The sequence below is a fragment of the Canis lupus genome, chromosome 7 (genome assembly GCF_003254725.2).
Source record: "Canis lupus dingo isolate Sandy chromosome 7, ASM325472v2, whole genome shotgun sequence".
NCBI classification, from domain to species: Eukaryota; Metazoa; Chordata; class Mammalia; order Carnivora; family Canidae; genus Canis; species Canis lupus.
In genome coordinates this window covers 16,013,088-16,039,478 of record NC_064249.1, presented here as the reverse complement: position 1 = coordinate 16,039,478, position 26,391 = coordinate 16,013,088, and the positions used below count along the sequence as shown (strand labels likewise).

At 36.5% G+C, this 26,391-nt stretch overlaps 1 protein-coding gene across 1 annotated transcript in view; it reads left to right on the top strand.

Annotated features, from left to right (window-relative positions):
• Nucleotides 1-26,391, top strand: part of SHCBP1L (SHC binding and spindle associated 1 like) — a 45,355-nt gene that overhangs the window by 3,056 nt on the left and 15,908 nt on the right. The window contains exons 2-5 of the mRNA XM_025430037.3: nucleotides 6-155; nucleotides 14,304-14,518; nucleotides 15,975-16,061; nucleotides 16,133-16,351. Coding sequence (XP_025285822.1) covers nucleotides 6-155; nucleotides 14,304-14,518; nucleotides 15,975-16,061; nucleotides 16,133-16,351 — 671 coding nt within the window. The remainder of the gene's footprint in view (nucleotides 1-5; nucleotides 156-14,303; nucleotides 14,519-15,974; nucleotides 16,062-16,132; nucleotides 16,352-26,391) is intronic.

Below are 26,391 nucleotides of genomic sequence, written 5' to 3'. Positions count from 1 at the left end.
GCTAGGCAGAAGATGCTGATGAGGCTATGAGTAAATATCTATCAGAAAAATTAAAGTTGAAAGACAGATGGCTTGGAGTCTGGAAGACTAACCCTGAGTTATTCTTTGTGAAATATGAAGAAGCTTCTATCCCTTTTGTTGCTATACTGGTTGAGGTAAATAATTTTTACCTGATCTTTGTTCTTTTGAGTGAAATTACCAGTTCTTTTTAACACTAAAATATGGCATTACTGATTTGGGGCTTTGACTCTTAAACGGAGATTGATTGACAAAAGGTTATGTCTATTTTAAGTTTCTAAGCAAATTAATAGTGTAAAAAGAAGGGGGGATATTAGCATCCATTTACCTGTGCACAGTTAATTATTAAATGGAATCTAGTGTATCAGACAGTATTTATTAGTTTAATTTTAATTGCTCAAATAACAGAAGTACATTTCTTTAAAATTAGTAACTTAAGCTTTAACAGACTTGGGGCTTCTTTTTCTATCACTTTAATCTTCATTTATCTGTGAAGATAAATTACCAGGTTTAGTTAGATTAAGACAGAAAAAGTGGATCAGAAAACTATTGGTGGGTGCCTGGGTGGCTAAGCAACTAAGTGTTTGTCTTTGGCTCAGGTCATGATCCTGGGGTCCTGGGTTGAGTCCCACATCAGGCTCCTGCTCTATGGGGAGCCTGCTTATTCCTCTGCCTCTCCGTCTCATGAATAAATAAATAAAATCTTAAAAAAAAAAAAGAAGAAAACTATTATTTTCTTTCCATGAAAAGTATCCTTTTAGTATAATACATCAACTTTCAAGCATTCATCCTATAACATTTTACTTTTTTAGGTCTATAGGTTAAATGTGGCATATATAATGTCATAAATTTGATTCCCTTAAAGATTAATTATCCTTGTGTAGACATTAATATCTATAATCACAAATGGTATCCCTGCCACAGATATCTCAAATCTATTGTTTTGGTCACGAGAAAAATTTGAAGTTCATTACATTGCACACTACCTGAAAACAATTCAGTTCCATTTCCGTGGAAAAGTAAGTTAGTGGTATTTTTACAGATAAAAATTGGCTTATTTTTGATCATAGAGACTATACAAAAAATATAATAGAGACTTGAGATTAGTTTTTCAATAATATTCTGTGTTTAGTGTTTCTTTGAGGTTTGCTCAATTTCAGGTTTTGAGTAGCCTTTCCCTGGAACTTTCATAACTTCTCTGGACCTTTTTTCATGTAAGAGGAGGTGTACTATGTGGGTATCTTTAACATTTGGGGGGGGGGGCGGTTTAGTCAAGTTTTATGTGGAAGCCTGACAGATATAATACGTTAAGGGAGGATATTTCTGACTGAAATGAAGGGAATGGGTTTTCTCCCAATACCTCATGATAGCCCCTATACTCCATAAAACATTTAAAGATCCTTAAAGTTGTGTGAAAACTCACTGGATTAGATTATCTAGAAATTCTACCAAGTTCTAAGATTTAATATGCAACATATTGATTATTTGCTCTTTCTTACTCCTAAAATAACAAGATTACAGATAATTAGATTGCTTTAGAATCCTCTAGAGATTGCCAATGTTCTTTAAACACTAGAAAGGTAGGAAGAAAAGGGGTGGACAGAGGGAAAATAGTATATTGGAAGATTCTAATTCTTTGAATTATGTGGCAGTCAAACTAGCTCTTTGGACCTCTGAAGGTAGCACTGCACAATTCAGACATTGTTTTGTCTTCCTCTGCTTCTTAAGTCTTACTTGGATTAAAGTATCAGCAGTTGCTATATGATGCTCCTTGTTCTGAAGTCACAATAATTTATTTCTATGGACCTCATTCTCTTTTTATTTAGGTGCTCAATTAGTTTTCTATTGCTGTTGAAAGAATTTACCATAAGGTTTGGTGGCTTAAGCAATACAAAATTTATTATCTTACAATTCTATAGAAAAAAATCTGACATGGGCCCAGTGAGCTAATATCAAGATGCAGACAAGGCTGCATTCCCTTCTGGAGGCTCTAAGGGAAAATCTCTTTCCTTGCCTTTTCTACATTCTGGCCCCCTTCCTCCATCTTCAAAGTCTGTCTTTCTTTCTTTCTTCTTTTTTTTCTTTCTTTCTTTCTTTTTAAGATTTTATTTATTGTTCACGAGAGACACACACACACACACACACAGAGAGAGAGAGAGAGAGAGAGAGGCAGAGACACAAGCAGGCTCTATGCAGGGAGCCTGACATGGGACTGGATCCTGGGTCTCCAGGATCACACCCTGGGCCGAAGGCAGGGGCTAAACTGCTGAGCCACCCAGGCTGCCCCAAAGTCTTTCTTAGACTATCTGTCTGGTTCTTTGCAGGCTGGAAAAGTACATGTCTTTTAAGATTCATGATTAGAATGGGCCCAACTGGGTAATTCAGGATAACTTCCCATCTCAACTCCTTAACCTTAATCACATCAGCAGAGTTCCTTTTACCGTGTCGAATAATATTAATATATTCACAGGTTCAAGGCTAAAGGCATGAATATCTTTGAGGGCCATTATTCTGCCTGCTGCAGGTTCACAACAATAACAAAGAAAAATTTGGAAATATTTGATTGGAACGAAATCTAGCATATCCTTAATCTTGGTTACAAAGTGGTCCAGAAATTAAGGAAACTTTTTTATAACCTCTGTAGAAAGCAGTTTGCCAAAATACATTAGGAATTTTAAAGTAGTTCACTCGTTTTATGTCAGTTATCTCAATAAAGCTGGAAAAAAATAAAAATAACAAAAATAGACTCCCCTGCACAGAATAATAAATGAAAATGGAAAAGTTCACTTAATTTCTAGAAATTTATTCTACAGAAATCAGAAATGCAGAAAAAGATTTATATATTGAATGTTCACAGTGATATTTATAAAATTAAAGATTGATAATACCATACAGCTTTAATAATGAGATGCTGGTCAAATAAATGATGATATATCCATAAAATAGAATATTATATAGTTATAAAACTTATGTTAAAAAAACTTTTCATGATTAAGAAATTGCTCATTGGGGCAGCCCCAGTGGCACAGCGGTTTAGCGCCGCCTGAAGCCCAGGGTGTGATCCTGGAGTCCCGGGATCGAGTCCCACGTTGGGCTTCCGGCGTGGAGCCTGCTTCTCCCTCTGCCTGTGTCTCTGCCTCTCTCTCGCTCTCTCTGAATAAATAAATAAATAAATAAATAAATAAATAAATAAATAAATCTTAAAAAAAAAAGAAAGTGCTCATTGTGTATGTATTTAATAAAAGATTATAGAACTAGATATGCAGTATGATCCAATTATGTAAATTATATAAGTACATAGGAATAAAACTGGAAGATAAAAAGGTTAAGGTTAATGGTGGTTGGCTATTCTGTTGATAGGATTATGGTTGATTTTTAAACATTTTTAAACAAAGAACATGTTTAGTCACTATCAATAAACTTAGAGAATCTATTTTTTTTTTAGTTTTATTCAAATTCTAGTTAGTTAACATTTAGTGTAATATTAGTTTCAAATGTACAATATGGTGATTCAACACCTCCATACGGTACCCAATGCTCACCACAGTGCACTCTTTAATCCCCATCACCTATTTAACTCATCCCCCCCAGCTACCTATCCTCAGTAACTATCAATTTGTTCTCTATAGTTAAGAGTCTGTTTCTTAGTTTGCCTCCCTCCATCTTCCCCCACCTCCTTTGCTTGTTTTGTTTGTTAAATTCCAAATATAAGTGAAATCATATGGTGTCTTTCTCTAACTTATTTTACTTAGCATTGTGCTCTCTAGCTTCATTCATGTCCTTGCAAAATGGCAAGATTTTGTTCTTTCTTATGGCCAATGTGTCATTGTGTATATATACCACATCATTTTTATCCATTCATCAATTGATGGATGCTTGGGCTATTTCTATAATTTGGCTATTATAGATAATGCTGCTGTAAACATCGGAGTTCGTGTATCCCTTTGAATTAGTATTTTTGTATTCTTTTGGGTACTTAGTATTATTTACTAAATTACCCAGCAATTGCTGGATCATAGAGTAGTTCTATTTTTAACTTTTTTGAGGAAACCCCATACTGTTTTCTAGAGAGGCTGCACCAGTTTGCATTCCTACCAACAGTGCACAAGGATTTCCCTTTCTCCATATCCTCACTAACACCTGTTATTTCTTGTGTTGTTGATTTTAGCCCTTCTGACAGGTGTCAGGTGATATCTCACTGTAGTTTTGATTTACATTTCCCTGATGATCAGTGATATTGATGAAAAGACACATCTTTTCTGTTGGCCATCTGGATATCATCTATTCATGTCTTCAGCCCACCCACCCCCCTTTTTAAAAAGATTTTATTAGTCATGAGAGAGAGAGAGAGAGGCAGAGACACAGGCAGAGGGAGAAGCAGGCTCCATGTAGGGAGCCCAACATGGGACTCCATCCTGGATCTCTAGGATCATGAGAGAGAGAGAGAGAGAGAGAGAGAGAGGCAGAGACCCAGGCAGAGACCCAGGCAGAGGGATAAGCAGGCTCCACACAGGGAGCATGACATGGGACTCAATCTTGAGTCTCCAGGATCGCGCCCTGGGCTGAAGGTGGTGCTAAACCACTGAGCCACCCAGGATGCCCCACTTCAGCCCATTTTTAAATTGGATTGTTTTCTGGCTGTTGAGTTGGTTAAGTTCTTTATATATTTTGGATACTGGCCCTTTATCCAATATGTCATTTGCAAATATCTTCTCCCATTCTGTTGATTGCCTTTTATGTTGATTGTTTCCTTCACTGTGCAGAAGCTTTTTATCTTGATGAAGCCTCAATAGTTTATTTTCGCTTCTGTTTCCCTTGCCTCAGGAGACCTATCTAGAAAGAAGTTGCAATGGCCGATGTCAAAGAGAATACTGCCTGTATTCTCTTCTAGGATTTTTATGGTTTCAGGTCTCACATTTAGGTCTTTAATCCATTTTGAATTTATTTTTGTGTATACTGTAAGAATGTGGTCCAGTTTCATTCTTTTGCATGTTGCTGCCCAGTTCTCCCAGTACCATTTGTTGAAGAGACTCTTTTCTCCATTGGATATTCTTCCCTGCCTTGTCAAAGATTAATTGACCATATGCTTATGGGGTTATTTCTGGGTTTTCCGTTCTGTTCTATTAATCTGTGTGTCTATTTTTGTGCCAGTACCTTATAATTTTTTTTAGTACCTTATAATTTTGTTCATTACAGCTTTGTAATATAACTTGAAGTCCAGAATTGTGATGCCTCCAGGCTTGCTTTTTTTTTTTCCTTCACAGTTGTTCTGGCCACTCAGAGTCTTCTGTGGTTCCATACAGCTTTTAGGATTGTTTATTCTAGCTCTCTGAAAAATGTTGGTGGTATTTTGATAGGGATTGCATTGGATGTGCAGATTACTTTGGGTAGTATAGACATTTTGACAATATTTGTTCTTCTAATCCATGAGCATGGCATGTCTTCTCATTTCTTTGTGTCATCTTCAGTTTCTTTCATCAATGTTTTATAGTTTTCAGAGTGCAGGTCTTTCGCCTCTTTGGTTAGGTTTATTCTTAGATATCTTACTGTTCTGGATGTGATTGTAAATGAGGCTGGTTCCTTACTTTCTCTTTCTCCTGCTTCATTATTGATAAAGAAATGCTTCAGATTTCTGTATGTTGATTTTGTATCCTGTGACTCTACTGAATTCATGTATCAGTTCTGTCAATTTTTTGGTGAAGGCCTTTGGGTTTTCTTTTTTTTTTTTTTTTTAATTTCTTTTATTTATTTATGATAGTCACAGAGAGAGAGAGGCAGAGACACAGGCAGAGGGAGAAGCAGGCTCCATGCACCGGGAGCCCGACGTGGGATTCGATCCCCGGTCTCCAGGATCGCGCCCTGGGCCAAAGGCAGGCGCCAAACCGCTGCGCCACCCAGGGATCCCGCCTTTGGGTTTTCTATATAGAATATCATGCCATCTGCAAACAGTGAAAGTTTTACTTCTTCCTTGCCAATTTGAATGCCTTTTATTTTGTTGTCTGAGTGCTGTGGCTAAGACTTCAACCAGTCTGTTCAACCAGTACTGTGTTGAACAACAATGGTGAGAGTGAACATCTGTGTCTTGTTCCTGACCTAAAGGGAAAGCTCTCAGTTTTTCCCCTTTGAGGATGATATAAGCCATGGGTTTTTCATATATAACCTTTATTAGGTTGAAGTATGTTCCTAGTTTAGAGAATCTTTAGTTTGGAAACATTTAAGGGATCTCTCCATGGATTCTGGAAGCTGGTTATTTACCTGGTTTATTATATCATAGTTCTGAAGAACAAATAGTTACTTTGAGCTTTTCTCAACATTTACATCTTGCATTGTGGCTATTTCTGCAAACGCCCACCTTTAGTTATAGAATCCTTGGTTTTATTATTTTTATTTTTAGGGCTAGGGGCAGAGGGAGATGGAGAGAGAGAATCTTAAGGAGGCTTCACTGCCAGCATGGAGCCCAGTCTGGGGCTCAATCTCACAACCCTGAGATCAAGACCTGAGCCGAAATTAAGAGTTGGACGCTTTACTGATTGTACCACCCAGCTACCCTCAGAAACCTTGGTTTTATTTTTATTTTATTTTATTTTATTTTATTTTATTTTATTTTTTTAGAAACCTTGGTTTTAAAGCCTGTTCTGTAACTTGCTATCTGAACAAATTGGAAGCATTTAAATTCACATTTTAGACTGCTTGGGACCATTCTTTTCCCTTTAGCTCCTACTCTGTTTCTTTCCTTTCTTTCATTATAAAGGCCTCAAAATTGTAGTTTATATTAAATGTCTCAATTCCTTACCTTTTGTGTACCCACTTATTGCTAAATGTTTTCTTAGTTTTATAAAAATTAAATATGTACATAATTTATAGAGTCAAATACAGTTACAACGTTTGTTATAAAATGATGTGGTCAGCCAACCTCTATCTACCTCCTGCTGCCATGCCTTGTATTTTCCAGGTGCAGCCAATTTTAACCAGTTTAGTTAATTATTATATTAATTCCCTGTCTCCAAGAATCATGCTTATATTGCTACTTCTTGACTTCTCTGTTTTAGGTTTTATATGTAGGCTCCCACTATGGAAAATGGAGATTTAGGTATTTTATCTACCACCACCAGTACCATTCCATGTTCTACCTTATACCCATATTTTCCACATGCTTCCAACCTCCCTAAATACTTATATAATAATTTTGGTTTTAACATATGCTCTGTTTACCTTCATAGATATGTAGTATCCATTTCATATATAGATAAACCGTTCAGTATACTAGGATTAATTTTCCTTTCCTGGACATTTAAAAACATTTTCCTAGAGTTGAATACCCTGTTTTTTCACTTCTTTTAGTTTGTTTTTTATTTATTCATGGGAGACTCAGAGAGAGAGGCAGAGACTTAGAGGGAGAAGCAGGCTCCTCACAGGGAGCCCGACGTGGGACTCAATCCCCAGAACCAGGGTCACGCCCTGAGCTGAAGGCAGATGCTCAACCGCTGAGCCACCCAGGCATCCCTCTTTTATTTTTCTTACAGGTTTGTCCTCGGTTATGTAAATCTTCACAACATAAACACCTCTATCAACTTTGTCTTCTTAAAGAGGTTATCTCTTACACCCTTTTGATCCGCAGTCGATTGGTGATCTCTGTGCCTGATGGATAGCTGTCCTTTTGGGATCTCCCTCCATCATCACGTTAGGAATTCCTTTTGCTATTCTCTTGTACAAATAACCTGTTTCCCAGAATTCCTGTCTTCCTTTATTCTTAATTCTATTGTTTTGGCTAGGGACCTTTTCCTAATAGCTTCATGGGTAAGGACACAAAAAAGATAAAACTATTGCAGTCTTGTGTTCTTGAAAATATCTTTATAGGGCAGCCCTGGTGGCGCAGCGGTTTAGTGCCGCCTGCAGCCTAGGGCATGATCCTGGAGACCCTGGATCAAGTCCCATGTCGGGCTCTCTGCATGGAGCCTGCTTCTCCCTCTGCCTGTGTCTCTGCCTCTCTCTCTCTCTGTCTCTATGAATAAATAAAATTTTAAAATCTTAAAAAAAAAAAGAAAATATCTTTACAGTATCTTCATATTTATTTGAAAAATTGACTAGGAACATGATTCTAGGTTTGATTTTTATGGCCAGAATTAGAAAAATACTGTTCATTTTCAAGCTTCCAGTGTTGGTGATTGAGAAGCCAATATCATCAATCCTTTGATAATACGTATATGTTTTTTTCTCTCTGAAAACTTGTAGGATCTTTTTTTTTGTCCCTAGAGTTCTCCATCAAAATGATAGCAAAGGAATTTTTTGAAACATATGTAAGGAGAAGAGAGAGGAAAGGAGATAATGGCAAGAAAACTTAAAAGGCATAGAACAGATAAGTAGGTGGCAACTGACAGTAGAGCTAAGAAAGTTGAATTCTAAATTTGTATTAGGGAAAACCAAAAAACAACATGATATACACTAAATAACCCCAAAGAATTGATTGTATTTAGGTCTCTGGGCATGGGGTTAAAGATGGAGCTGAGAAAGAATTGGTTGAAAGCTATTTAAAAACAGAGACTTCCATTCCCAGAAAGATGGAGTAGACATTATTTTTCCCTATTCTTCCTACAGAGTATAACAAAAAAAAACCTGGATTATGTTAATATAAAGCCAACATAAGACTCTAAAAAGATGGATAGAAGGCAGAGTGCCTAGGGACCTCATGACCCAAGGAATGACCATAACTTCCTTGAGGTTTGCTTCGTATATCTTAGACTGGGTATCAGAGAAGCTGGCAACCTAGAAACATCAATAGTAGTAGATCAAAAGTAAAAAATTAAAATTAAAAAGTCCAGGCAGCCAGGGTGGCTCAGCGGTTTGGCGCCGCCTTCGGCCCAGGGTGTGATCCTGGAGACCCAGGATCAAGTCCCACGTTGGGCTCCCTGCATGGAGCCTGCTTCTCCCTCTGCCTCTGTGTGTGTATCTGTCATGAGTAAATAAATAAATCTTTAAAAAAAATTTTTTTTTAATAAATAAAAAGTCCCCCACTCCTAAAGGCCTGCTTTCTCTAGTCAAAGGACCAGGAAAGGGGCAACACCACAGGAAGAAAAAAAACAAACCTGCTGTCCCTCTTTCCCCACTGCAGGAAAAGACCAAGTGAAGAACCTAGACTTCCACTCTTGTTAAGTTGTAACAAGGCACACTAACCCCAATGCCAAAGTGGTCTTAGAGAAGACCTAGTGGGGAGAAAATGGGGAGCTGAGTGATAAAGAACTTCTCCTACACCCCTGTTATCAATGTAGACTACATGGGAAGACTGGACTACCACCCCCACCAGTAAGGGGAGACTCCTTCCACTTCCTGGAGCAGTGGTGTCAGAAAAGATCTAGTAGAGAATCAGGACTCCACCCTACTGTGATGTCAATGGAAACAACATGGGGAGCAGAAATGAGATGCTCCTCTCTCTCCAAGCTAGGGGGAAGTATCAGTAGAGATCTCATGTTGAACCTGAACTCCTACCCCAGAATAGCAGTAAAGAAGAAATACCTCTCCCCATTCCTACAGTCAACAGACACTGGAGAATCTGGACTTCACTCCCTATCTGGCAGTAACAGGGTGGAAACTTCCTTTTTATGCCATATTGGTGTCAGAAGAGGACTGATGAAATAAAAGATTTAAATAAGGTCAAGAATCTCATGACATAATATTCAAAATGTCTAGATTTAAATAGAAAATCACTTGTTATCTCTTCTCAATCCCTTGTAAGAATTAGAATAATCTCAACTTGAATGAGATAAAACAATAGACACCAACACTGAGGTAACCTAGATGTTAGATTTACCTGACAAAGACTTTATTATTTTTTTTTAAGATTTTATTTATTTATTCATGAGAGACACAGAGACAGAGAAAGGCAGAGAGACACAGGCAGAGGGAGAAGCAGGCTCCATGCAGAGAATCCAACCTGGGACTCCATCCCAGGTCTCCAGGATCACACCCTGGGCTGAAGGGGGTGCTAAACCTCTGAGCCACCCGGGCTGCCCACTGACAAGGACTTTAAAGCAACCACCATAAAAATGCATTACTGAGCATTTATGAGTGCATGTGAAACAAATGAAAAAATAGGAAGTCTCAGCAAAAACAGTTTTATTTATTTTATTTTATTTTTTTAAAAACAAAGTTTTAGAACTAGAATAATATAGTAACTGAAAAAAACTCAAAAGGATGTGCTGAACAACAGAATGAAGACAGAGGGAACAATCAGCAAACTTGACAATAGAAAGTTAGAAATTATCTAATTGAACACCAGAAGGAATAGACTGGAAAACAAAATGAACAGAGCTGCAGGGACATGTTGGGCTATAACAAAAGACCCAACATTCATGTCTTCTGAGTCCCAGAAAAAGAGAAGAAAAGATGTGGCTGAAAAAAATTTTTGAATAAAATAATGGCTGAAATATGCTGAATTTGGCAAAAAGACATAAAATTTACAGATTTAAGAAGCTGAATGGTAGTATCCTACTGAGAAGGGAGTAAGTCAAAGTTTACTGGCACTGAATGTTAGGATCCTCTTCCTTCTATTCTGACTCTGTTTCTAGCATACAGGCAGTTAAGGCATATCCCTTTAGGCATGAGAGTTGGAAGATTTTTCTATGTTCAGCTCAAAAGAAAAGACCTAAAGATAATTGGCATATTGAGTTCCCATGGAAAGAGCCAGTGCAGAATATCCTGCATTTACAGATAGAACATCCATACTTGTTCCACCCATATACACAGACCTCTTTTTTTTTTTTTTTAAGATTTTATTTATTTATTCATGAGAGAGAGAGAGAGGCATAGAGAGAAGCAGGCTCCATGCAGCGAGGCCAATGTGGGACTCGATCCCGGGATTCCAGGATCACGCTCTGGGCCGAAGGCAGGCGCTAAACCATTGAGCCACCCAGGGATCCCCAGACCTCTTTTTTAATGCTCCACCTTTTTTTTTTTTTTTTTTTTAATGCTCCACCTTTTAATATGAGCAGACAGCCAAGGATCACCAGATATCTAAAGAAACTCTAATAACAAAATAGTGGTTAAAACAGCAGAAAAGGGATCCCTGGGTGGCGCAGCGGTTTGGCGCCTGCCTTTGGCCCAGGGCGCGATCCTGGAGACCCGGGATCGAATCCCATGTCGGGCTCCCGGTGCATGGAGCCTGCTTCTCCCTCTGCCTGTGTCTCTGCCTCTCTCTCTCTCTCTCTGTGTGACTATCATAAATAAATATTTTTAAAAAATAAAATAAAAATAAAACAGCAGAAAAGAAGACATTTTGAAGAAACAAATGATAAGGAGAAGGAAAAAAATATATATATACACACACACACATATATTAAAAACCTATTAATATTCTCAGAAGTAAAAGACAAGGCATCCATGAACTGGGACCTATTCTAAAAAAATAGAAAGGGAAGGAAAGCTTTCAAATTCATTCTATGAGGCCAGCATTACTCCAATACTAAAACCAGCTACCAAAACACTGCCAAAAAAGAGAGGGAGAGAACTGTAGGCCAATATCTCTGATGAGCATAGATGCAAAAATACTCAACAAAATTTTAGCAAACTGAATCCAACAGTACATTAAGAAAATTACTCACCATAACCAAGTGGGACTTATTCTTGGGATGCAAAAGTAGTTGAGTATTCACAAATCAATTAATGTGATACATAACATCAACAAGACAAAGGATAAAAACCATATGATCATTTCAATAGATGCAGAAAAAAGCATTTGACAAAGTACAACATCCATTCCTGATTTAAAAAAAATACCCTCAACAAAGTAGGTTTGGAGGGAATATCCTGTAACACAATAAAAGCTATATATGAAAAACCCAGAGCTAATATCATACTCACTGGTGAAAAACAGCCTTTCCCCTAAGGTCAGGAGCAAGACAAGAATGTCCACTGTCACCACTTTTATTCAACATAGTACTGGAAGCCCTAGCCACAGCAGTCAGACAAGAAAAAGAAATAAAAGGCATCCTGGGGATCCCTGGGAGGCTCAGCGGTTTGGTGCCTGCCTTTGGCCCGGGGCGCGATCCTGGAGTCCCGGGGTCAAGTCCCACATAGGGCTCCCCGCATGGAGCCTGCTTCTCCCTCTGCCTGCGTCTCTGCCTCTCTCTCTCTCTATGTCTATCATAAATAAATAAATCTTAAAAAAAATAAAATAAAAGGCATCCAGATAGGTAAGAAAGAAGTAAAACTTTCACTATTTGCAAATACTGTATATAGAAAATCCTAAAGATTTCACCAAAATACTAAAACTGGTAAATGAATTCAGTAAAGTTGCAGGATACAAAATCTGTATGCAGAAATTCATTGCATTTCTATACACTACTTAGCAGAAAAAGAAATTAAGAAACCCCTTCATTTCAATTACACCAAAAATAATAAAATCCTTAGGAATAAACTTAACCAAGGAGGTGAAATACCTGTACTCTGAAAACTATAAAACACTGATGAAAGAAATTGAAGACAACACAAAGAAATGGAAACATATTCCATGTTTAGGGATTGGGAGAACAAATATTGTTAAAATGTCCACACTATCCAAAGCAATCTGCAGATTTATTGCAATCCCTATCAAAATACCAATAACATTTTTCACAGAACTAGAACAAATCATCCTAAAATTTGTATGAAACCACAAAAGAACCCAAATAGCCAAAGCAGTCTTGAAAAGGAAGAACAAAACTGGAAGTATGACAATCTAAGATTTCAAGATATACTACAAAACAGTAGTAATCAAAACAATGTGGTACTGGCACAATAACAGACACATAGATCAGTGGAACAGAATAGAAAACCCGGAAATAAATCCATAACCATCTGGCCAATTTATCTTCAACAAAGGAGGCAAGAATATGCAACAGGAAAGAGACAGTCTCTTTAACGAATGGTATTGGTAAAACTGGACAGCCACATGCAAAAGAGTGAAACCAGGCCACATTCTTACAGCATACACAAAAAGAAATTCAAAATGAATTAAAGATCTAAATGTGAAACCTGAAATCATAAAAATCCTAAAAGAGAACACAGGCAGAAATTTATCTGCTATTGCCATAGCAACATTTTTCTAGATATGTCTCCTGAGACGAGAGAAACAAAAGCAAGAATAGGCAACTAGGACTAAATCAAGATCAAAAACTTCGGCACAGAAAAGGAAACAAGCAACTAAAATACAACTTGTAGAATGGAGAAGATATTTGCCAATGATATATCTGATAAAAGGTTAGTATCCAAAATAGAAAAGAAATTATACAACTCAACAGCTCAAAACAATCAAATTTAAAAATGGGCAGAAGACATGAACAGACATTTCTCCAAAGAAGACATCCAGATGGCCAACGGACACATGAATAGTTGCTCAAACTGATCATCAGGGAAATGCAAATCAAAACTACAATGAGATATCACCTCACACCTGTCAAAATGGCTAAAATAAAAAACACAAGAAACAATAGGTGTTAGTGAGGATATGGAGAAAGGGAAACCCTTGTACACTCTTGGTAGGAATGCAAACTGGTACAGCCATTAGAAGACTGTACGGAGGTTCCTCAAAAAATTAAAAATAGAACTAGTGATCTAGCAGTCACACTACTGGGTATTTACTCAAAGAATACAAAAATACTAATTTGAAAGGATACATGCACCCTATGTGTATTGTAGAATTATTTACAATAACTAAATTATAGTAGTCCAAGTATGCAGTGATAGATGAATGGATTAAGACAATGTGGTATATATATTTACAATGGAATATTGTTCAGCCACAAGAAAGAATGAAATCTTGTTTGCAACAACATGGATGGATTTAGAGAGTATAATGCTAAGTGAAATAAGTCAGAGAAAGACGAATACTACATGATTTTACTCATATGTGGAATTTAAGAAAGAAAACAAAAGAGACAAACCAAAAAACAAACTTTCAAGTATAAAGAATAAACAAATGGTTACCAGAAGGGAGTTTGGGTAGGGGGATGGGTGAAATAGGTGGAGAGGATTAAGACTTATCGTGATGAACTCTGAGTAATATATGGAATTGTTGAATCACTGTACTGTACAGTGATATAATGTTAGTAACTACACTGGAACTTAAAAAAAAGGAAAACAAATAAGGTTTGAAAAAATTGTGTTATTTTATTTAATATTGATCTATAATTACTTTGTGGTAAAGAGATCTTCAAATTTAAAAGAAGAAACTTTGTAAGTAGATCATGTGTGAGGAAAATATCTTTGTCGTTCATTTTGATTTGTAATTACAAATTTTATAATATTTATCTTAGGTAACTTGTAAACCACGCCAAAGCTCATCATCTTGTTTCAAAGTTAGTGTATCTCTTGCTGAGCCTTTTTCTTCTAACATTGCAAATATTCCAAGGGGTTTGGTCAATGAGATTTTGGAAGAACTGGAGCATAGTGTGCCTCTCTTGGAAGTGTATCCTGTTGAAGGACAAGATTCTGATATACATGATATTGCTTTGGCCTTGGAAGTTGTAAGGTATTAGACCTTTTTACCTCTTAAAGTTATGATATTCAAAAAGTTAATATGTAAGTATACAAGCACTTTATAAATAGTTATAGATTTAATTTTTCTTACTGCTGAATTCAATTTGTCCTTTTTTAAGTTTATTTATTTATTTTAAGTAATCTCTACACCTAACATGGGGCTCGAATTCATGACTGAGATCAAGAGTCACATATTCCACTGACTGAGCCAGCTAGGTGTCGATTTTTAATGAACATATTTATAACTCTTAACATTCTCCTGCAGAAGTATTATATATGGGCAATGAAAAGTTTGCCATTTTTTGATCTTGCATTTTCAAAAATTGATTTAAAAAGTTCTAGAGATAAGTAACACTAAATTTTGTTCGTATTTAAGCATCTTAAATATATTACATTTTATGTTTCACATGTAAGGACATTACAAATACTAGATGTCATCATCCACATTATGATTGCTTCTTAAGTTGATACAATTTGAGAGAAGTTATCCATAAACATAATTCAGAATTTTAGGGGCATATTTTTTTCTTTTTCTTTTTCTTTCTTTCTTTTTTTTTTTTTTTTTTGAAGATTTTACTTATTCATGAGAGACACACAGAGAGAAGCAGGAGACATAGGCAGAGGGAGAAGCTGGCTCCCTGTGGGGAGCCTGTTGTGGGACTTGATCCCCAGGCCCCAGGATCATGCCCTGAGCCAAAGGCAGACACTCAACCACTGAGCCTCCCAGGAATGCCCATATTTTTGTTTTTCTAATACTTCCCTAGAATATACAAATTTGATTATACCTGAAGTATTATTTCTGGGGTGCCTGGGTGGCTCAGTCAGTTAAGCATCTGCCTTTGGTTAGATCATGATCCCAGTGTCCTGGGATTGAGCCCCACTTCAGGCTCCTTGCTCAGTAGGAGCTCTTCTCTTGCTCTTCTCCCTCTGTTCGTCCCCCACCTAATCTCTCTCTCTCAAATAAATAAATAAAATTTTAAGTATTATTTCTTTGTTGAACAAAACAGCCAAATCTATGAAATTTGGAACCTGCATTTTACATTCCCACTTCAAGAAACATGATCTGTAGCAACCTTCAATAGAATGTAGATCATCTTGGGATGCCTGGGTGGCTCAGCCGTTAAGCATCTGCCTTTAGCTCAGGCCGTGATCCTGCAGCCCCAGGATCAAGCACCATGTCGGGCTCCCTGTGAGGGAGCCTGCTTCTCCCTCTACCTGTATCCCTCTGTGTCTCTCATAAATAAATACACAAAATCTTTAAAAAAAAAAAAAAGAATGTAGATCACCCAATTTTTAAAAGTTTAATTTTAATATTAGTTCACTGAAAGGTCATTTACAAATATTTTTCTTAGAATTCATATAAAGAATTCTGACATGAGAATGTCTTTAATTATATACATATTATTGGCTCTTTTTGATCACTTTTACATTATTTTCATTCATCATAGGTTTTTTTATGACTTTCTTTGGAGAGACTGGGATGATGAAGAAAGTTGTGAGAATTACACTGCTTTAATTGAAGAAAGAATTAATTTGTAAGTATAGTTAAAAGCTAATTTAGCACATTTTATAAGATAAACATTGTAATTATATTGATACTTTTCAGGTGGTGTGATATACAAGATGGAACCATACCTGGTCCTATTGCACAACGTTTCAAAAAAACTTTGGAGAAATATAAGAAAAAGCGTGTTGAGCTCATTGAGTATCAGAGTAATATTACGGAAGATCCATCTGCAGCAGAGGCCGTTGAATGCTGGAAAAAATACTATGAGATAGTAATGCTCTGTGGATTATTGAAAATGTGGGAAGATTTACGTCTCCGGTAATAATACTCTATTTTAAACAAAAAAATTACATGGTTATTCTTTTATCATATTACTTAACTTAGGATATATGTTACCCTGACTGAAGTAGATTATAAAATTAGATGTCCAATTTTTGAGATAAGAACAAAGTGCAACTACCAGTATTAGAAAATCATTTTTATATAACTGAATTCAATGAAATCATTGGCTTTTTGGATTAAAAAAATATCATCAATCTAGTTCTTTCCTTATCTTTTATTTTTACATTCTTGATTTTGGCCAAAGCCTAAGAAAAGAGGAGGGAGAGCTCCACCACATATAATATACAAAGTAAAGAGAAAGTTGAATAATTTGGCTGCCTCTTAATTTCTTTTTTTCTCATGGATATTGATAAGTTGTTTTTATAATAAATGAAACAATGTGGATTTAACCAGCATCATTCTCCGTAATACTTCAAAATGTCTTAAAATGTTTTTACATTACTATGCAGTAAAGTATATATTTCTGTCTTTGTTTTAGATAGAGAGGAAAACAGGAATTCTTGCCCATGGTTTCAAAATTAAAGGAAAATTTTGAATGGAGCCAAAGGACATCTGACTATTTCATACTAGATTGTTAAATCTTTTTATGTTCCACCTGTACACGTTCTTTGCCTTAGGAATTCTGAGCCACATTTTATTTGTTCAACAATTAACTGTTAGCCTAAATCTTTTCTTTTTGTATTTTCTTTCAAATTTCACTTATTTTTTTAATCATTAAGAATCTCACTTCAGTGCCTATTTTGATGTTACTGGGATTCTTGTGTAACGAAGCCTTGGGATTACTTTGGGAAATCGGTATAGATAAGATTTTTGAAATCTATTTATCTAGAAATTCAGAGTCAACAAAAGTTGAATTTGAATACAACTTATCATTATTAGACTTCAGATTCTAATAGCATGGGACAACGTGGGGTTCTCTCATCTTAAAAGTTAAATCACAGAGAATCTAGGTCTGGGAGTGGTGGAGTAAGGTAACTGGTCAAACCTTTGCATAGATAACAATTATAAAATTTGGACAAAAATATATTAAAAGCATCCAGCTATTTGAAGGCACTGTAAAATAACCAAAGTAGGCAACAAACCTTGAAATATATCCTTGGGTAAGAAATGGGAATTTGTGGCTTTTCAGTATGAGAGTGATCACCAGGTTTTATAGCTTTGGTAGCAAAAAATGCAATCCAACTATTTCAAGATGGCAAAGCACAGAGTTCAAAGCTGGCAGAACAGCTGGAAATATAGGTGGGGTATCCTGAAAGAAGAGAGTTGCAAAAAGGGCCAGATCCAGAATTTGAGCATAAACTCTGCTCAAATTCTTGACTGACCACTAAACTATACTAGCATTGGTGGGGGAGAGAAATTGGGGAACGATGCTTTTTAAAAAAGTCTGTAGTTGAAGCGTGGAAGTCGAGAGAACTAAACAGATATATCAGCTGATTTTGAGCCCAGACAAGTTACCTGCCTGCTAGAATACAAGACTAACAATCCTTAGAAGAACACAACACAATCTAAAGTTATGAGAATGTATTTTCCAAAGTCTCCAGTGTTCAACCAAAAAATTTATGGGCATGGAAAGAAACCAGAAAATTAGATCCATTCCCAGGGAAAAAGATAGTTAATATAATCTGACTCTGAGTGGGCTCAGATGTTAAGATTTTCAGACAAGACTTCAAAGCAGCTATTATAAATATGTTCAACAAATTATAGGAAAATTTGGAATTAATAAGTGGACAGAGAATCTCAACAGAGAAATGGAAACTAAAAAACAAATAGTTTCAGATGTAGCTCTGATATGTAAACAGCTTGTTAGTTATCACTCACGTCCTTAAGACAAGAAAAAAGATGAACAAAACTGAAAATGATGTTCTTGGACCCATAAGAAAACTAAGGTCATAGGGCAAACTGCCACCTTGAAATCTGGAGAGAGAAGTAAATTCAGAATCACAACCAGGATCTCCTTACCTGGAACAGATAATCCCCTGAGCCATAAACTGTAAGAACACAAATGGTAATTTTGATAAACTGCTGGAGGTTGAGTATGGACTAGTATGCAAGTGAGAAATTCCTGGAGGGATGCATTTCCTAGTGAGACACCCCACATCTCTGTGGGGTTTTTGCCTCCAGGAATCTCTCTAGGTTCTCTGGTGAGAGCCAAGAAAAATCCCATTATGCCTCTAGTTGGGGATGGGAAAAGTTAATATTGTGAAATATACCCAGAGCATCTCCATGACAAAGATTCATTCACCAGAGGAAAAGATTACCATAGCATCTTCCCATCTAGGGGAGAAGGGTATTTCCTTGACTCCAGCCTCTTCTAGCCTTCCTTCCTATCTGGGAAGAGGAGGGCACTACGAAACTTGTAAAGATCATAGTCCAGGGACATAGATACACTAAAAGACTAATAAGAACAATTTCTCTCCATTATACCTTCCAACCACACCAGTTAGGCTCCAGTATAATAACTGGATTATAGCTAAAAGAACAAGACACAAAAGGAGGAGTTTTTAGGGAAGCTCAAAGGCAACAGAGGAGACACAAATAATGGAAACCATAGGAATGTGAGGTGTCTGACACCTACAGCTATAGCAAACATTAAACACAGTTTACCTCCTGGCTAGATTAATATAAAACCTCACTCTAAAAGCCTGTTTTTTTTGTTTTTTTTTTTTTTTTAGTTTTTTTTTTTTTTTTTTTTTAGTCTAAAAGCCTGTTTACTTTAGTTTCTAGTCAATGCATCATGGTTGGCTTTCCACAAAATATTATAAAACATACTTGAAGGCAAGAAAAAAACTAAGCTTAAAGAGAGAAAGTAAGCTTCAGAACCAGACTCAATTATGATTTTGGAATTAGATGGAATTTAAAATACCTAATTGATGTTAGTCTAATGGAAATGGGACACAAAATGTAAGAACAGATAATGTAAACATAAGATGGAAACTCTAAGGATTAAAAGAAACTGCTAGCGGGATGCCTGAGTGGCTCACCAGTTGAGCCTCTGCATTTGGCTCAGGGCGTGATCCTTGGGTCCTGAGATAAAGTTCCACATCGGGCTTCCTGCAGGGAGCCAGCTTCTCCCTCTGCCTATGTCTCTACCTCTCTCTCTCTGTCTCTCATGAATAAATAAATAATAATAAATGCTAGAAATAAAAAACACTAAATAAAAATGATACTTTTGATGGGTTAACTAATAGATGGAATGAAACTGAGGAAAGAATCAGTGAGCTTGAAGGTATGTCAGCAGGATCTCAAAGAAAAAAAAGAATGAAGAAACAAAACATCCAAGGACTGTGGGACCATTTCAAAAGGTGCAGCATATGTGTAATTGGAATGCCAGAAGAGAAAAAGAGCAAATGCAGCCAAAGAAATATTTGAATTAATAATGGTGAGAATTTTCCACAATTAAATGCAGACAACAAACCATAGATCCATGAAGCTCAGAGCACACCAAGCAGGATAAATACCAAAAAATTCTATACATTAGCATATCATATTCAAACTGAAGACAACTATGAAAAAGGAGTGGGGTGGGGGGGGAGGGAGGAGGAAATGCTTATCTATAGGTGAACAAGAATAAGAATTACAACAGACTTCTTATAAGAAACTATGCAAACAAGATGAAAGGAGTGAAATATTCAAAGTGTTGAAAGAAAACTACCAACCTGGAATTCTATGTATGCAGTGAAAATATTTTTCAAAAGTGAAAGGGTAATAACTATTTTAAACAAAAAGGAAAAAAAATGAGGGAATTTATCACCTTGCAAGAAAAATGAAAAATTATTTAGAGGAAAATTGTTAAAAGTCAGAAACTCCGATCTGTGTATAGGAAGGAAGAGCTTTGGATAAAGAATAAACAAAGGTAAAATATTTTTATTTATCTCAATTGATTAAAATAGCTGTTTAATAGTATTTGTGATGGTATTGGGTGATAATGTATGGATTGGTAAATTAAGTGACAGTAATATCATACTGGGGAGAAATGGGAATACTCTGTTAAAAAGTGCCTGCACTATATATGAAATATGATAGTGTTATTTGAAGGTGAACTAAGATTAACTTAAAATGTATATTGCAAGACTCTAGCCACTAAGCATGTGCCATGCAACTGATTTTCTGGGACAGAATGGTACCCACCCAGCTGCAAGTCTCTCCTCTGGGGGAGGGAAGCAGTCCTTGCCTTGCCAGGTACTTTATTTATTTTTTTATTTTTTTAAGATTTTATTTATTTATTCATAGAGATGCAGAGAGAGAGAGGCGCAAAGACACAGGCAGAGGGAGAAGCAGGCTCCATGCAGGGATGTGAGACTCCATCCCGGGTCTCCAGGATCACACCCTGGGCTGAAGGTGGCGCTAAACCACTGGGCATGCAAGCTGCCTGGAAACAAGGCCTTTGAATGACACTCTGGACCAGAGGAACTTCATAGGCATATTTAGAGCATTTTTTCATCCTAACCCATCAGAATATACATTATCTTTTAATGCACATGGAACATTCTCCAGAATAGATAACATACTGGGTCACAAATCAGGACTCAACAAGTTCAAAAGGATTGAGATCATACCATGCATATTTTCAGACCACAGTGCTATGAAACTTGAAGTCAACCATAAGAAGAAATTTGAAAAGACCACAAATACATGGAGGTTAAAGAACAGCCTACTAAAGAATGAATGGGTTTCTCCTGAAATTAAAGAAGAAATAAAAAAAATACATGGAAGCAAATGAAAATGAAAATATGACAGTCAAAAACCTTCTGGAGGCAGTAATGGCGATCATAATAAGGAAGTATATAGCAATATAGGCCTTCCTCAAGAAGCAAGAAAAGTTTGAAATACACAACCTAACCTTATACATAAAGGAGATGGAAAAAGAACAGCAAATAAAGTCTAAAACCAGCAGAAGGAAATAGTTAAGATTAGAGCAGAAATAAATGATACAGAAACTGAAAAAATAGTAGAGCAAATCAATGAAACCAGGATCTGGTTCTGTGAAAGAATTAACAAAATTGATAAACCCCTAAGTATACTTATCAAAAAGAAAAGAGAAAGGACTCAATAAAATTAGGAATGGAAGAGGAGAGATCACAACCAACACCACAGAAATAAAATTAGAATATTATGAGCAATTATATGCCAAGAAATTGGGCAATCTGGAAGAAATGGGTATATTCCTAGAAGCACATAAAGTACCAAAACTTAAACAGGAAGAAATAGAATATTTGAACAGACCTATAACCAGCAAAGAAATTGAATTATTAATTAAAAAATCTCCCAACAAACAGGAGTTCAGGGCCAGATGGCTTTCCAGGGGAATTTTACCAAACATTAAAGAAGGACTAATACCTATTCTCCTGAAGCTGTTCCAAAAAATAGAAATGGAAGGAAAACTTCCAAACTCATTCTATGAGGCCAGCATTATCTTGATCCCAAAACAAGACAAAAGACCCCACTAAAAAGGAGTATTATAGACCAATATTCCTGATGAACATGGATGCAAAAATTCTCAACAAGATATTAGCTAATTGAATCTAACAGTAAAAAGGATTATTTACCATGATCAAGTGGGGTTTATTCCTGGGCTGCAGGGGTGGTTCAATGTCCACAAATCAATGTGATACATACACCACATTAATAAAAGAAAGGCGAAGAGCCATATGATCCTCTGAATAGAAGCAGAAAAAGCATTTGACAAAACATAACATCCTTTCATGATAAAAACCCTAAGGAAAGTAGAGATAGAAGGAACATACCTCAATATTATAAGCCCTATATGAAAGACCCACAGTTAATATCCTCTGAGAGTTTTCCGCCTAAAGTCAGGAATACAGGGATTTTCACTCTTACCACTGTTTTTCAACACAGTACTAGAAGTCCTAGCCTCAGCAATCAAGACAACAACAACAACAAAAAAAATGCATCCAAGTTAGCAAGGAAGAAGTAAAATTTTCACTATTTTCAGATGACATTATACTCTATATAGAAAACCCCAAAGACTCCACCAAAAAACTGATACATTAATTCAGCAAGTTGCAGGATATAAAATCAATGTACCAAAATCTGTTGCTGTTCTATATACCAATAATGAAGCAGAAGAAAGAGAAATCAAGGAATTAATCCCATTTACAATTGCACCTAAAACCCTAAGATACCTAGGGATAAACCTAACCAAAGAGGTGAAATATCTGTACACTTAAAACACTATGGAAGTAATTGAAGAAAACACAAAGAAATGGGAAGACATTCCTTGGTCATGGATTGGAAGAACAAATATTGTTAAAATGTCTATACTATCCAAAGCAATCTACACATTCAATACAATCCCTATTAAAATAATACACAGCATTTTTCACAGAGCTAAAACAAATAATTCTAAAATTTGTATGGAACAACAAAACCCCCAAATACCAAAGTAATTTTGAAAAGTAAAGGCAAAGTGGGAGGCATCACAATTCTGGACTTATAGCTGTATTAACAAAGCTGTAATCAAGACAGTAGGTACTGGCCCCAAAACAGACACATAGGTAAGGAGGAGGGTAGAGAACCCAGAAGGGGACTCACAACTGTATAGCCAACTAATCTTCGACAGAGCTGGAAAGAATATCCAGTGGAAAAAAGCCTCTTCAACAAATGATGTTGTGAAAACTGGGCAGTGACATGTAGAAGAATATAACTGGACCACTTTCTTACACTATACACAAAAATAAATTTAAAATGGATGGAAAGGGCAGCCTGGGTGGCTCAGCGGTTTAGCGCTGCCTTCGGCCCAGGGCATGATCCTGGAGACCCTAGATCGAGTACCGCATCAGGCTCCCTGCGTGGAGCCTGCTTCTCCCTCTGACTGTGTCTCTGCCTCTCTCTCTCTCTCTCAAATAAATAAATAAAATATTTTTTTAAAAATAAAATGGATGGAAGACTTAAATATAAAAGATAAGAAACCATCAAAATCCTAGAGCAGAAAATAGGCAGCAACCTCTTTGACCTTGGCTGCAGCAACTTCTTACTAGACAGGTTTCCTGCCTGTGCCAAGGGAAACAAAAGCAAAAGTGATTAGGACCTCATCAAGATAAAAAGCTTCTGCATAGTGAAGGAAACAATCAACAAAACTAAAAGGCAACTGACAGAAGGGAGAAGATATTTGCAAAGGACATATTGAATAAAGGGCTAGTATGCAAAATGTATAAAGAATTTATCAAACTCAGCGCACCTGGATGGCTCAGTCAGTTGAACATCCAACTCTTAGTTTTGCCTCAGGTCATGATCTTATGAGTCATGGGATCAAGCTGCAGATCAGGCTCCATGCTCGGTGGGGCGTCGGCTTGAGGATTGTCTCAGTCTCCCTCTCTCCCTTCTCAGATAAATAAATCTTAAACACACACACATACACACACACACACATCAAATTCAATACCCAAGGAACAATTCAGTTAGGAAATGGGCAGAAGACATGAATAGACACTTTTCCAAAAAAGACATCCAGATGCCAACAGACATGAAAAGATTCTCAGTCACTCTCATCAGGGAAATACAAATCGAGACAACAATGAGAAACCACTGCACACCTGTCAGAATGGCTAAAAATTTTTTTTTAATTTTTATTTATTTATGATAGTCACACACAGATAGAGAGAGAGAGGCAGAGACACAGGCAGAGGGAGAAGCAGGCTCCATGCACCGGGAGCCCGATGTGGGATTCGATCCCGGGTCTCCAGGATCGCGCCCTGGGCCAAAGGCAGGCGCCAAACCGCTGCGCCACCCAGGGATCCCAGAATGGCTAAAATTAACTCAGGAAACAACAGGTGTTGGCAAAGATACGGAGAAAGGGGAACTCTTGCATTATTGGTGGGAATGCAAACTGGTGCAGCCACAATGAAGAAGAGTTTGGACATTCCTCAAAAAGCTAAAAACAGAACTACCCAAGACCTAGCAATTGCACTACTAGGTATTTATCCAAAGGATATGAAAATGCTGATTCTAAGGGGCACATGTACCCCAATATTTATAGCAGCACTATAAAGAAGAGCCAAATTATGGAAAGGGCCCAAATGTCCATTGACTAATGAATGGATAAAGAAGATGTGGTGTGTACACACACACACACACGAATATTACTTGGCAATTAAAAAGAACAAAATCTTGCCATTTGCAAGGACATGGATGAAGCTAGAGAGTATAGTGCTAAGTGAAATAAGAGAGACAAATATCATTTCCCCCATATGTGGAATTTAAGAAACAAAACAAATGAACATGGGGAAGAGAAGGAAATATAAAATAAAAACAGAGAGGGAGTTAAATCATAAGAGACTCCTAAATATAAAGAACAAACTAAGAGTTGCTGGAGGGGAAATGGGTGATGGGCATTAAGGAGGGCACTTGGGGGATCCCTGGGTGGCGCAGCGGTTTGGCGCCTGCCTTTGGCCCAGGGCGCGATCCTGGAGACCCGGGATCGAATCCCACGTCGGGCTCCCGGTGCATGGAGCCTGCTTCTCCCTCTGCCTGTGTCTCTGCCTCTCTCTCTCTCTCTCTGTGACTATCATAAATAAATAAAAAAATTAAAAAAAAAAAAAAAAAAAAAAAAAAAAAAAAAAAAGGAGGGCACTTGGGATAAGTACCGGGTGTTGTATGTGGGTGATGAGTCACTGGATTCTGCTCCTGAAACCAGTGCTGCAGTGTATATTAACTAACTTGAAATTAAACTTTTTTTAAAAAAAGATGTATATTGCAGTCTATAGAGAAAACACTAAAATATTTTTTAAAATAATTGGTGAGAATAGATAAAAGTGGAGCCCAAAATGCTTAACTAAAACTAAAAGAGGTGAAATAAATAAATAAAAATAAATAAATAAAAATAAAAGAGGCAGAAAAGGAGGGAAAAATAATGAACAAGTACAACAAACAGAAAATTAATACAGGTATGGTAGATATTAATTCCACTACATCAGTAATCACTTTAAATGCAAATGGTCTAAATATATAAATCAAAAGATAGAGATTGCCGTACTGGATAAAAAGACAAGATCAACTGTATGCCATGTGTAAGAAATCAACCTTACATATAAAGGCTTGGAAATGTTAAAAGTAAAGGGTCAGAGAAAGATACCACATACTAACATAACCATTAAAAACCTGGATTAACTATGTTAATTTCAGACAAAGCAGGCTTTGGGAAGAACTGGTTAAATTATCAGGAATAAATAAGGCATTGCATAATGATAAAGGAGTCAGTTCTCCAAGAAGACATAGCAGTGCTTAATGCTTAATGTGTATACACCCAACAACAGAACATCAAAATATGTGATGCAAAAACTGATAGAAATGCAAGGACAAATAGGCAAGTCCACCATTATAGTTGGGATATTTTAACATCCCTTTTTCAATAATTGATATATCAAGCAATAATAAAGGATAGAAGCATATTCCTCAAATTGATAAAGAACATCTACGAAAAACCTACAGCTGACCTAATACTTAATGGTAATTATGAAACTAGATGCTTTCCCTCTAATATAACAAGGCAAGGATATCTTCTCTTATTACTCCTATTTAATATCACGCTGGAAGTCCTAGATAGTGCAATAGGACAACAAATGGAAATAAAAGATATATAGAGTGGGAAGGAAGAAATAAAACTCTTTGCAGCTGACATAATTTTCTACATAGAAAATCTCAAAGAATCATCATCGTCAACAACAACAATAAAACCCTGGAACTAATAAATGTGAATAGCAAGGTTAATATCCAAAAATCACTTGATTTTTTATATGCCAGCCACAGTTTGAAATTTTAAAAATGTAGTTTATAATAGAACCAAAAAAAAGAAATATTTAGGTATAAATCTAACCTAAAATATGTATAGGATCTATATGAGGAACACTATAAAACTATGACAGAAAAAAATGTAAATAAATGGAGAGATATTCTCTGTTCATGGATTGGAAGTCAATATTTTCAAGATATCAGTTCCTCCCAACTTGAGGTTCACATTCAATGCAATTCTAATGAAAATCCTAGCAAGCTATTTTGTA